Genomic DNA, 12,940 nt, shown 5'->3' on the forward strand with positions numbered 1-12,940 from the left:
CACACTATGTGACCATTATAACATTATACTGTAACTGTCCACCTGATAAATCCTAGTTTTGTTGTTGTACCTATGCTTGCTTTATTCATTTTTTAAAAAAACTGTACCTGCATTCATTTGCAGATTGGTTTTATGAAACTCTGTAAATAATTAATTCAAAGTGTCTAAACATGAAAAGCAACACTGTTCATAGAATTTATTTAAAAAATTATTTATTAGCAGGATGGAAGGAAAAGTTAGTGCCACAGATATTTTCTCTACATCTAACCTTACTATCCACGTATACTATTGTTTTGTCACCTAATTGCTGAGATTCTTTTACACTGATATATTATAAGTAAACCTGACATTGTCTTCAGTGGAACTAGAACTCACACCACATCTCTTACGGGCAAGATTACAAAAGATACATATGAAAGACCCCTAGTATGGTTGAAGATTGTGGTTAACGCCTGATCTACTACTCTGATAAATCCTTATTTTTAATTTCTTCAAACATCACTACTGATTTAAAAAACTTGAAAATGTATTCATTAAGATATTTCAACTGCTTTGATAGCTTCTTAGATTTGTAAATACCACTTTCAGATCTTTGGCAGTTGACTGACCCAATCACCAGACAATTTTCAAACAACTGGCATTCATAATTTATCTGCTATTTGCAATAGTTTAGCAAATCTCCTTTCCTACAGAGTGTTTGAGTTATTTTTCCAATATATATAATTACAAATTTTTGCTATGTGCAAGCACTTTCTCTGGTAGTTATTTGATGCACATTGTTTCTTACCTAGAGTTAATTCTCATCATAAGCCTTTCCATATGCATGACATACAATGTTGATAAATGTACTTTACTAATAATTGTTATATGTTTGCTCTCACTTTTATATGACACTTCTCTTTATTTTAAAAATCAGATTGCAGAAGCGGCAGTTGTACACAATGTTGTGTACACAATGTTGACAGTTGTACAAAAGAGAAATTTTGTTTGTTTAAAATAATTAATGGTAGGAGAGAGACCATGAAAGCTTTATCATGCATATGATCTGGGATCTATTCCCAGGCTTGCTAAAGGTATCCTTTGCAATCTTCAAAAAAGCTTCTTGACTACTTGGTCTTCATTTCTCCTTCTGTACCCACACTGCAGGGTCTTTACATGGATTTCCAATGCACTTACATTCTCATGCGACATGCAACATTTAAAAGAAAAAGATACTGCAATTATTACATGTTAGGTCACTGTTTTACTTCCTCCCAGTCGGGCAACAGGGAAGCAGCTGTATGGCTGCATAATCCTAGGTGCACCCGGTCGAAAGCCCTAAGGGCTCTGCCCAAGTCCAGAGCTCACTTTCAGCAGATGAGACTTAGTTCCACAGACTTCAAATGTAAGCACAAACACACAGGCTTTTCTAACTTAAACTCAGCTACTAGAGAGGTCTAACAGCTGAACACAACATTAACAAGTTGTTTATGCAGAACTTGATTGCTATTCACATACTGAAGAATGTCACCAAAATGCCAGGACTAATTTTATAAGGTCATTAACCACAACGGATAAGTTAAATACAATAATTACCATGTTTTACAGATGGTGACATTGAATATAAACTCAAACAGCACACTGTTTGAATGCCAAATATTCATCTTAAAATTTACAGAAATTATTTTTCAGTTATTATATTGAAGTTGAACATTTTTTAAAATCTAATACAAGATTATAACTTCTAAGAATGGCAACATACTGCCACTCTGCTTTAAACATTTAACTGCCTTTTTTGCAGGTTGAAGTCTATATGCTTCTGTTATATTGTAGTAGTTTATGACCTATACATTTCATTATAATTAATTCACACACTAGTACTAGAAGCCCTTATTTTCTATTTACCTACAAGTCACTCGACAACTTAGTGAGTTTAAACATATGCTACAAAAAATCTGTGAGGTTACATAATTTGTCATATTTCACAAACAAAAGCCATCTCTCGGATTTAAATGTTTGGAATACAGTGATTTACATGATTGCCAGTGTACATTCAGTAACCAGTTTAAAAACATGAGCAGAAGCCAGGAAAAGATTCTAAATTATAATAATTAAAAAGGTAAGCTTCCTTTACCCAAAGCAAAATTTTAGTTCCCTTCATGTCTTCAATTTATTTTCCTATTATAACATTTTAAATTTTGGAAGACCAGCAGTCCAGAAGTCCGGATCATAACAACATATATTGTCCAACTGTAAATTTATCACATTTTATCCTATCACTATAGGTTGGGACTTAGAGAGTATATGGATGAATTGTCAAGTATTTGAAGTTGGATTTATACAAGCATGCACAGGAAGTCACAACTCACTCTAGGCAGTTCTCTAAACATTTCAGTTCTGCTCAAACTGAATTTCTAACTATTTAATTTCTTCTTAGTAACTACTTTACTTAAAGGGCAGCTATGAACAGGACAGAGGTCCCCCTCTTCACAAGGAGCCAAATGGAGAATACAAGGGGCAACAGGTACAAGTTGCACCGGGAGAGGTTTAATCTTGATGTAAGAAGGAAATGTTTTACACTAAGAACAATCATTCACTGGAACAATCTCCCCAGGGATGTGGGGGTTTTCAAGAAGTGACTACACTGGGTGCTGGATAATCTCATCTAGGCTCCCTTTGCCACAAAAGTTTGGACCACATGATCATTCAAGGTCCCTTCCAACCTGGGCTGTTCTATGAATCTGTGATTCTGTTTTAATATCCTCAGTGAATACTACCTCATGGATCTATCATCTGATTGATTTGAACTATAAAGATAATATTTAATGTAATTAAATACCTTTTTATGAACTTATTTAGTTGTACTTGTTATTCAACAAAAGTTCAACAGAATATCTCATTCTTTACATAGATAAATCCATTTCTGTTCATATGTTACTTAGTATGACTGAGCTAAATTACGTTTCTGAATCGAAGTACTGTACTTAAAATGTTCTTTTAAGTATTCCTACAAACTACAATTACGTCAGAAAAGAAATGTATCAGAACTCTGAAAACAAATGGAAAGACCTGACTGTGGGATATTGTATAAGCTATTTTTACAGTACGTTGACATGTTGAGGTCAGTAAGTCTCTGTGAGTAGGCTGCAATATCCCCAAATGACTATGCTCCTTTTTCCTTCTCTTTTAGTTTTTTGTGTACTAAGAAAAATATATGAGTGAGCATACAGCTTTCTTAAAAGTAACATGCATCCTTGTGAACAAGCATTTTACTTATATCTTCTTTATAAAAGAAGGAATGATTAAAAAAATAGTTTTCAGGAAAAGCAAGGATCAATAAATGTGATTTCAGAGAGATGCTAACATGTCTTAAGAATTATGGTATGTCCCTGAAGTCTTGTTCAAAGACAGAATGCAAATTAAGAAACTCTCCCAATAAAAGTCCATAAAAATTATTTACCTCTGCATGGGAAGAAACAAAGAAGGTGACTTAAAAGCTTTGAAAAAACTGTTTAACAGTCTGTTTAAGGGGGAGTTTTGGCATGGGAGAAGGCAACAGTGCTATTAGAAAATCAAAAATATCAAGATTGTGAGAACTTCTGTTTGGCATTATTCCCAGAGCACAAAGCCACACACAAATAAATTCCTTACCATAGGCTTTATCCCAACCAGGGGGATTCTTTTCTCTCACTAGGATCTTTCCTTCAAATCTGGGTTTGACAAAATTCAAATGACTTCTTACTTTCATAAATGGTTTACGTGACATCATCAGTTTAAAACAAACAAAAGACTTTCGTTAAATTTCTTTATCTTTCATCTATCACTATGATTAGCAAATTAGATCATTCCTACTGAAAGTTATTAGGAAAAACACATATATAATTCTCTCCCTCTTTTTTTTTTTTCCTTTTCAGTTAGCAGCTATCTCCAATATGACTTTCAGTATTAAAAACTACAATTTTATTTTTGTTGATGTGAGTTAAGGTGAAATACAGGAAGGAGGAGAAGGGTCCAATATAAGTGGCAGAACTAAGGGAGAGGGAAAACACTGTTATAAATCAAAATTAATTTCAGATGGAACAGGAGTAGCTCCAGAATGTGCTTTTGACTTAATTTTTCATAGCATATGCTTTATAATTGTTTATGTTTCAGCAATAAGTATGCAGAAATAACTATATTTTTCCCAGAAAACGCTGTCACAAAAGCAATAGAACAATTGCTGCATCTCCCTCTCTTCATCTTAGAACAAATACACAAACCAGCAACAATTCTTTCCAAATAATATAGTTCAAGAATACAATAATGAACTAAGTGTACACCAATGTACTGGGTTTGGCTGCAATAGAGTTCATTTTCTTCATAGTAGCTAGTATGGGGCTATGTTTTGGATCTGTGCTGAAAACAGTGTTCGATAATGCTGGGATGTTTTAGTTATTGCTGAGCAGTGCTCACACAGAGTCAAGGCCTTTTCTGCTTCTCACCCCATCCCACCAGCGAGTATGCTGGGGGTGCACAAGAAGTTGGGAGGGGACACAGCCGGGACAGCTGACCCCAGCTGACCAAAGGGATATCCCATTCCATATGACACCATGCTCAGGAATAACAGCTGGGGGAAGGAGGAAGGGGAAGGGCATTTGGAGTTACGGCATTTGCCTTCCCAAGTAACCGTTATGTGTGATGGAGCCCTGCTTTCCCCGAAATGGCTGAACACCTGCCTGCTAGTGGGAAGTATCAATTTAATTCCTTATTTTGCTTTGCTTGTGCATGCGGATTTTGCTTTTACCTATTAAACTGTCTTTATCTCAACTCATGAGTTTTCTCACTTTTACTCTTCCAATTCTCTCCTTATCCCACTATGGAGGAGTGATCAAGTGGCTGTGTGGTGCTTAGTTGTCCACTGGGGTTAAACCACAAGAACTAGCATTTCCATGAAATTTTACACTTGGTTATGAGGCTAGATCTCATGAATGCCATTAAAATAAACCCCAACCCCAAGACTCAAGACTGTTAGGGATACTTGCCTCACCTATTTCCAATACACAATTTTTACATGAATATCTGTAGAACAAGATTTTTACATCAGTAGTCTTTCAGGATACTGCTGCAAATCCATTTACCATTTACTTTGATCATTTCTAAGGGTTCTATTTTTAAAAAAATCGTATTGAACATAAGCAGCTTGTTTGCACTTGCTAGGTTCTTTACAGCTTATCCCCTCCTTTCATTTCTCCATCAGTTGCAGAATGTTAAAAGCTGATTCTTCCCTCAAATTGGTCTACAACTCAAATCTCTATCAAATATTAGCTTTTCAAATATGAACTACAGTACTTTTTCTCATCCTTAGCCTATGCACAAGAGCATTTCCCCGTAAACACTTGTACAAACCTTCTTAATTTTTTTCTTCAAATCTCTACAAAAACCTTGCTACAATCCCTATAGACACAAAACAGAACACAATTGTTGCCTATCATGATGACCAATAAAATCCTCATTCTTTTCTTTTGATAGTCTGTTATACTTATGAATTTCTTTTCTCATCTTACATTGAATCACAGAATATCTCAAGTTGGAAGGGACCCATAAGGATCATCAAGTCGAAATCCCTGCTCCTCGCAGGACTACCTAAACTAGATCACATGTCTAAGAGTGTTGTCCAGACACATCTTGAACTCTTGACAGGGTTGGTGCCGTGACCACTCACCTGCGGAGCCTGTTCAAGTGACCAACCACTGTCTCAGTGAAGAACCTTTTCCTAATGTCCAGTCTGAATGTTAGTTCCAAGATCTTTTTTTTTTTTTTTTTTTTTTTCCCCTCAAGCAAAGGTGGCATGAGAAGCTTCTCCTAACCCACCTCCTTCTGTCGTGAAATTTACAACTCACTGCCCCTTCCTGTTGCATAAAACCAACTGTTTGTGGCTACACAGTAACTCAAATGACAAAACCAATGAAGGTAAACACTTCTGAATTCTCTTGGCTTCAACAAACATACAAAACATAGCACAAAACTCTCTCAATGGTGATAAGTTTCACTTTGATTTCTGTGGGGCAAACACTGTCATTAGTATTTCTAGCCATCTACATAACATACTGCTAAAAAAGCAGCACAACATCAGAAGTTTTCGAAATAAAATGAAGATCATTTTAATAACAGTAAAAAATGGAAATTAAAGAGTAAGCTTTTTTGAGTTTATCACACTACCTTCTTCCAGGATGGGTTTCAGCACAACAAATGGGATTTCCTGCAATGGTTCCATGTGTTTGTGTCCAGCGCTCATAATCTTTATCTGGGGCAAGCAGACAACAAGTGTCCCAGGCATACTGGCCTGCCCATGGTACCAGCTTCGCACAGTCCCAGGAATGTCACCCGACACAATAGTACTGGGGGAAGGCAGGCTATCATTGGGAAGGAATACGCAACAAGATTGCACTTCAAGCTGAAAAAACAAAGCCAAGAAAGATTTCTCAGAAACATTACTATTTTTCCCCCAGCATGGAGTATTCATCTTGGTACAAAATCTCGAGTTACTCATCTATCACAGCTGATTGAAAATAGTCTTAGCTTTTAGTTGAATTAAGAGGAAAGATGACACAAAATGTTAGAAAATAATACATTCCTGTAAATTATGATTATGGCAGGGGAGGGAAGAAGTAGTGTGATTTTGGTCTGTAAATTTGATCAGAAAGGTGTTGCCGTATAAACCAAATATACATCTATCTACATTTCAACAGCTTTTTACAAGAAGCGTAACTGAGTCAGAAAACGTTCTCACAATAAAGCTGAGAAAGCCCTCCTCTTTCTGCAGTTCATTAGCTTTTGTTAGCAATAGCTAAGTCTCTAGAACTAACCAACATTTTATATGCTGTTACTTTCTATAAAGACTTCTATAAAGCCTATTTCAGGGAAAATTCTGTCTTTACTTTGTAGTCAAGCGTAATGAGCATGTACAAAAAGGTTAATCATCAGGTAAACTAGGAAAAAATAGAAACTTTAGTGAAAAACTGACTTTGAAACAAATGGATAGGTACATACATACCCGAAGAGAAAGAGAAACAAAGTTCACAAAGTTTATACAGCTTTTTTCCTGTTTTCATTGCAAATCAGAAGTAGTGCATATTGTTTCATATGAAATCGCACTTTTTTGTTCTTTATTTTCAAGCAATGCTGTTACCCTGAAACATTTCTGACCATTCTGCCACCTCCTTGTGAGCTTCTAGCAAGGCTGAGTGAGCCCAAACCAAGAACTGAACTCATCACGACTTGTTAACTCAGAGGTGGTGTAAGCTACAGACTGTTAGTCTTCCTTGGCTCTTACAAGTAGTATTCTGCACCTGGATATCAAATAGCCCTAACAGCCTGCACGCTTAAAACACTCTGTTAGCAAGTACAAGCTATGATTCAGCTCATTTCTTCACACTTTTTGGAAAAGTCTAGTGTACAAAATGTTGGACACAAGATGATATTTGTAGCTGTGATAAAAGAACATTTGTTTGCTGTAAACTTACTAACAGTCTTTCAATTTGAAATCATTAAAGACATCACAGCTTAGAACTGATAACCAAGGTTTGTACTCCATACCCTCCCCTGAAGGCTAATAGTCCCTCAAGACCACAACAGTGATTTGCAATAGAGCTGGAATTCCCCAGCACCATAAGTACTTTGCCAGCCTAGTGAGAACACAGATATTCATCTTTATTTCAGCTTTTTTGTGCCCTTTTGCTTAGACAAACTGACAAGAATTCACTGCAGAAAAATGTAAGTAGAATTTTGCACAAATAAATACATTGTTACATGAAGTCTGTGTTTGTTTCTAGTTTTAGAACTGTTTGAGTTGTAAAATGAAGTTAATTACATCTTTGATAAGTAGTTTATTGATCCAAGGTTGCAGAGTGTATTTTATTTATACTGGATGAAAAGCAACGGTGTATTGTTACAGATGTAATAGATTTGTATTTTTTTTTTTAACTGGTAAATTAGTCGTGTCAATTTGCAAAGATTTTTACAGTGACACATTAGATCGTTTTCTGGTCTATTAGTAATAGGTTGCAGGTCAAGGCATTGTGGGATAATGATAAATAGATGACAAAAAAACTTATGATCAGTATAACTTTTGTTTTATCAGTGCATTTGCTGAGTAAACAGTTTGTAACAAATCATCCGCTCTTCATATATACATATATATATATATCCATGACGATTAACATCAAATGCTGCCTGGATATACAAACCATGTGGTAATAATAACCCCCAAATTCCACCAACTTGGAGAGATACTATACTTCATCACATTACCAGCAGCAGGGTCTACAGGAGATGTTTTACAAAGTACTCTTGAAAAGATATCTCAATACTCAGTAGATTTTTTACACTTAATTTACTGTTCAATACAGCTTTGTACTGAAGACAAGCTCTTCAAATCATTTTTGTTTTATTCTACTTTGCCGTACCAATAATATTGAAGTGGAACCACAACAGTTTGACTCCTTCAAATGCCTGAGGGAATTTCCTGTTTACATAGGCAGCTACTTTGCCATTCAATTTCAAACAACTGAATGGGATTTGGACCATGAATTTTGGTGGAATTTACACAGTGGCATCAGGTGCTCCATATGTAATATTACAGATTTGCTTACAGATATGGTTTGCTTACTTGTGTTTCATTTAAAGTTTTATATGAATAAATGAATTTGGCAAAACCTTATTGCAGGATTTCAAAGGCCAACACAATGAACATATGTCGAAATTCCACATTTTACGGCAAATTATGCAATAAGAAATTGCCAACTTGGGTGCACAAGGGTTCAATAAGTGCAAAATTGAATTGCACCTGTGGAACTTCTCATAGGCAGATTCTGCTTACACACAACTATCAACTTCAATGGAATTTGTGTACTTTCATCTGACAGAATCTGGACATCTGTCTAATAACAAGTTCCAGTGAAGGAATGGAAGCGGGCACCTAAAATGATGGAATTATACGTTGGACAAAAGTGAGAATGTGTGCTACAGATTGCTTCACCAATCGGAAAGTGCTTTAAAATATATGTAATCCAAATTCTTAAAATTAAACTACATCAATAGCATATATTAAAGCTATCATATAAATCTTTTTACACTTTTTAAATAACTGTTAAACTGTATGTCTAAAATTGTGAATTTAATGTAAAATGTGACTGATTTATGTAACTGAATATAAATCTGCAGCAGTAAATCTTGCATTAATGTAAGGATCTGACAATCCAAGGGAAAGAAAATGAAGTAATCTGCCAGTAAGAAGTCCTCAAGCTGGGGGTCAGATCCTGTTCATGGAAACCATCTGGTTGGGACCCTCCAAGCCACACCAAACACAAATGATCTTTTAAAAAAATATCCTATTCATTAATGCTTCGCAGCTGCACTGAGTGTTACTTCATTTTTCCATGGCAACATCCTTTCTGTTTCAAGGATCTTATTTCAGTTTTGGTAGCAACGTGGTCTTTTGCCAATACTGAACACATTCATGTGTTAAAGAGAAGGAATTATTACAAATTCTTGAAACAGAATCACCCCCTATTTTCACTTCTATTATGTCAAGGCCTATACATGCTAAGTAACATACACTAACGATAAACCAATGTAGCAAGCAGTATTTTCCCTTCTACTTTCTGTAAGTTATGCAAAGCATATCACTCTAACCTTTTACTAATATATAAGCCTAAAAAAGTGCAATTACTTTAAGACTCTTTGTATAAAGAGGAGAAAGTATTAGGTTACTGAAATAAATGGGGTATTTTTAATTCAAATTTTATAAAAAGAGAATGTTTCTCAATAGAGAGAACAGTGCAATATATACTGCAGAAGAATTAGGTCTTCTGAACTGAGGAGGGTGGGTGGGAGGGAGTGAAACAAAACAAGTGACACACCATAGCTGTCCTGCACAAGTGCAACGAAGAGGGACAGGTTGTACAAGAGTCTTTACAGCCTTTCATGACAGTGAAACCATACGGACATTCCCTTCCCTAACCCACATTTTATAGCTGTATAAACCAATTAGAGGCATTCAAGATGACCCACAAGGTGACACTCACATAAAGGTGTCTCCTGGGAAGTAGCCTCTCTCTGCATTAGTCATCATCCATCATATGCTCTTGGCAGAAAGGCTAATATGTTTTTCTGGAGTTTCAAGTACAGAATATAATCTCGCAATGACTCCCAGAATTGCAAAGAACCACTTTTACACATTTCATGCAGAGGTTCTGGTGCAGTCATTGTAAGACCATACCTCAGCCTCTGACATCCAAATTAGCTCTACCCAATTAGACCATCTGCAGTTGAGCCAGACATGCACTGTTTGTTAGAATTTAAAAAGGCAGGCCAGAAATTCATGTTTTGAAGTATGACAAAAAGTAAAAATGATATGAATGGAAAGCAGAGCACATGAGTAAGAGAACTAAGAGAGCAGGCTACCTGGACAGACAAATGAGTATAATAAGGATCAGCTGCATTTTCTTTGACCGCTTAAAACACAATGTTTTAGTACTACACAGTATTCCTATTCTTTTGTAAGAAAGCTTGATTTTTAAAAGTTTTTATTTAGTTATGGAAAATTTCTTTTTTTGTCAGTTTGTGCTAAGTAACCAATTTAAGAAATCATCCTATCTCATAACTGCGGATAGTTGTAACTGCTAAATTACAAGTCACAGAATCTCTTCCTGACCCATGAATAAAGACCACTGTTCAAAGAACAGGAACTCTAGTCAGTCTCATCCTTATGTTTCTGTTCTTTCAATCAATGTTTCACTTTGACTAAAATTTTGTACAAGTTATATGCTTTAAAGAAAATATTATTTTCAATAATTTCAGGAAACAGACTCATTTTTTCAAATAATTTCAGGGATATTTAAAAGCATCTGGAATATCTGGCTGTTTTATATGTAATAATTACACTCTTATTTAGTTGGCATTCATTGCAACATTACTCATTAATTCATTTGCTTTTAATACAGATCCTTCATTGTCCTCACTGGAATTCAGCATTAACAACCAATTAAAAATAATTGTGTTGATACTGCTCTACAATTTTAGCAACTATTAGTAAGAAGAACACATGAAAAGTCAGTATTACCCACCTACACAGTGTAGTTGCCAAAAACACTTCAAGGCTGCATATAAAATCCTACAACAACTAAATAATAAAAACAACTTTTTACAGTTAAGTATGAAGGTCTTTTCACTTAAATATTAATAGTCTACCAGAACTCCAATGCACAAAATCTTCATGCAATATTCTATCATGAGCAAGCCAGGGCTAGGGCTAAGCAAGTACCAGCTTTGGATCCAAAATAAACTTTCCAGTTACTTTGGTTCCAAACACATTTACTTACTCAAACTTCCACTAAAAGAATAATCCTTTGATGATTTTAAGTTATGAAGTTCTGTTTTATCTGACGACAACTACAGACTTTTCTGTTCTACACTCATGTTAATAACAGATCCAGGAACATGAAAATAGCTTTAGAAAAAACAGTCTAAGTGCTCTAGCATTTAACCAGACAAAATATTCTAGAAATTTGCCTTTTTCATGCCAAATTATAATAAAATACAGAAAATTTGTATGAATTTAATATTTATGTGTTTAACAAAATGCATATTATGTTAATAAAATAAATATGTCATACTGTACTTGAATTGAAAAACAGAGTCATAACCCTTTATTATAGTGAGTGTATTATGTCAGAGCAGAGATATATTTACAAATACTCTGAGAAAACATGTGCCTATCACTGTCATCAGCTTTCACCTCCACAAAGAAAACACTAGTTTGAACACAACCTTTTTTTTTCTACTTGGTAACAAGCAAACTTCATTTTTAGCTGGTCAGTATCTTAACCATTCTTCAAAACAAATTCACTTTGATGGTTGCTCACAATGTACGAGCACAATATCTTAGTCCTGATTCAATTTTCCCATTTATAAAGGATCCAGCTCTTCATCATCCTCATTATTATGACTCAAACTGTAAGCCTCATGTATATAGGGAGTCTCATTGTGCTAGGTACCACCCAGACACATAACAAAAATACAGGGCTTCCTTCAAACACCTTACAAATTCTCTCTCTTGACTCCCCTTATCTAGCCATTTGAATCTCCAGTGGTGACAACATTAAGAAAGAAAAGAAAACAAGCAAAATACTCATGAAACAATGATGAAAAAGCTGGCTAAAAATGAAACAGATTTAATAGAAAGCATCTCCTCGACTTCAGTATGTTCTGCAACCAAGTCACAAGTCTGAAGTTCTCGCTCAGGCAAAACTTAAAATTTCAAACTTTCCAATATTTTGAACCCAAAGTACTTTCTGCATGAAATGGAAGTAAGACAGACACAGGTTCTGGGATGAGCCTGTATACAAATAAATATACTTCTTGTTAGGAAGAAGGAACACGCATGCAACAATTACTTTCTGTCAGAAATAGGAGGGTTTCTTTATTTTTTTATTTTAACACAAAAACAGTTTTGCTGCTATATGCTGGCGTACCATAAAATACCAATCTCATAGAATGTACTGTTCAAAAGGTGCAGATTATAGTAATTCTAAATTAAGGTAATTTCTAAGCAGGCATTTGATATATACTTGGAAGAACAGAATCCTAATTCTAGCGTTTCTAGACCATCTAGTATTTGATCATGCAATCTTAACATTGGACTTCTAATATGGTCTTTTTTGTGTATAACACGCATATATACTGCTACATGAAAACTCTGCTTTTACTGATCAGCGATCACAATCTAGAGCAGTCTGGTTTAATCCGAGTGGTCATCTATGAAAAGGCAGACAAGTAAGCAGCTGAGCCATGACTGTATAAGATCATATTGTATCATACACTCTAAGAAGGTATTTATCCTACACACTTTCCTCAAATATTTTTATAAAGGAAGGTATTCTGCAAGTCTAACTATGGATAAAAAGGTGTATAGCTATGTTTA

The 12,940-nt window shown here is 35.2% G+C and overlaps 1 protein-coding gene across 10 annotated transcripts in view; it reads right to left on the minus strand.

The window, feature by feature from the left end:
* Window positions 1-12,940, minus strand: part of VPS13B (vacuolar protein sorting 13 homolog B) — a 498,323-nt gene that overhangs the window by 230,457 nt on the left and 254,926 nt on the right. For all 10 annotated transcript variants that reach the window (XM_041123226.1, XM_030011504.2, XM_030011500.2 and 7 more), the window contains one exon: window positions 6,178-6,412. In XM_041123226.1, coding sequence (XP_040979160.1) covers window positions 6,178-6,412 — 235 coding nt within the window. The remainder of the gene's footprint in view (window positions 1-6,177; window positions 6,413-12,940) is intronic.

This window comes from Aquila chrysaetos, chromosome 4 (genome assembly GCF_900496995.4).
Source record: "Aquila chrysaetos chrysaetos chromosome 4, bAquChr1.4, whole genome shotgun sequence".
Classification (NCBI taxonomy): Eukaryota; Metazoa; Chordata; class Aves; order Accipitriformes; family Accipitridae; genus Aquila; species Aquila chrysaetos.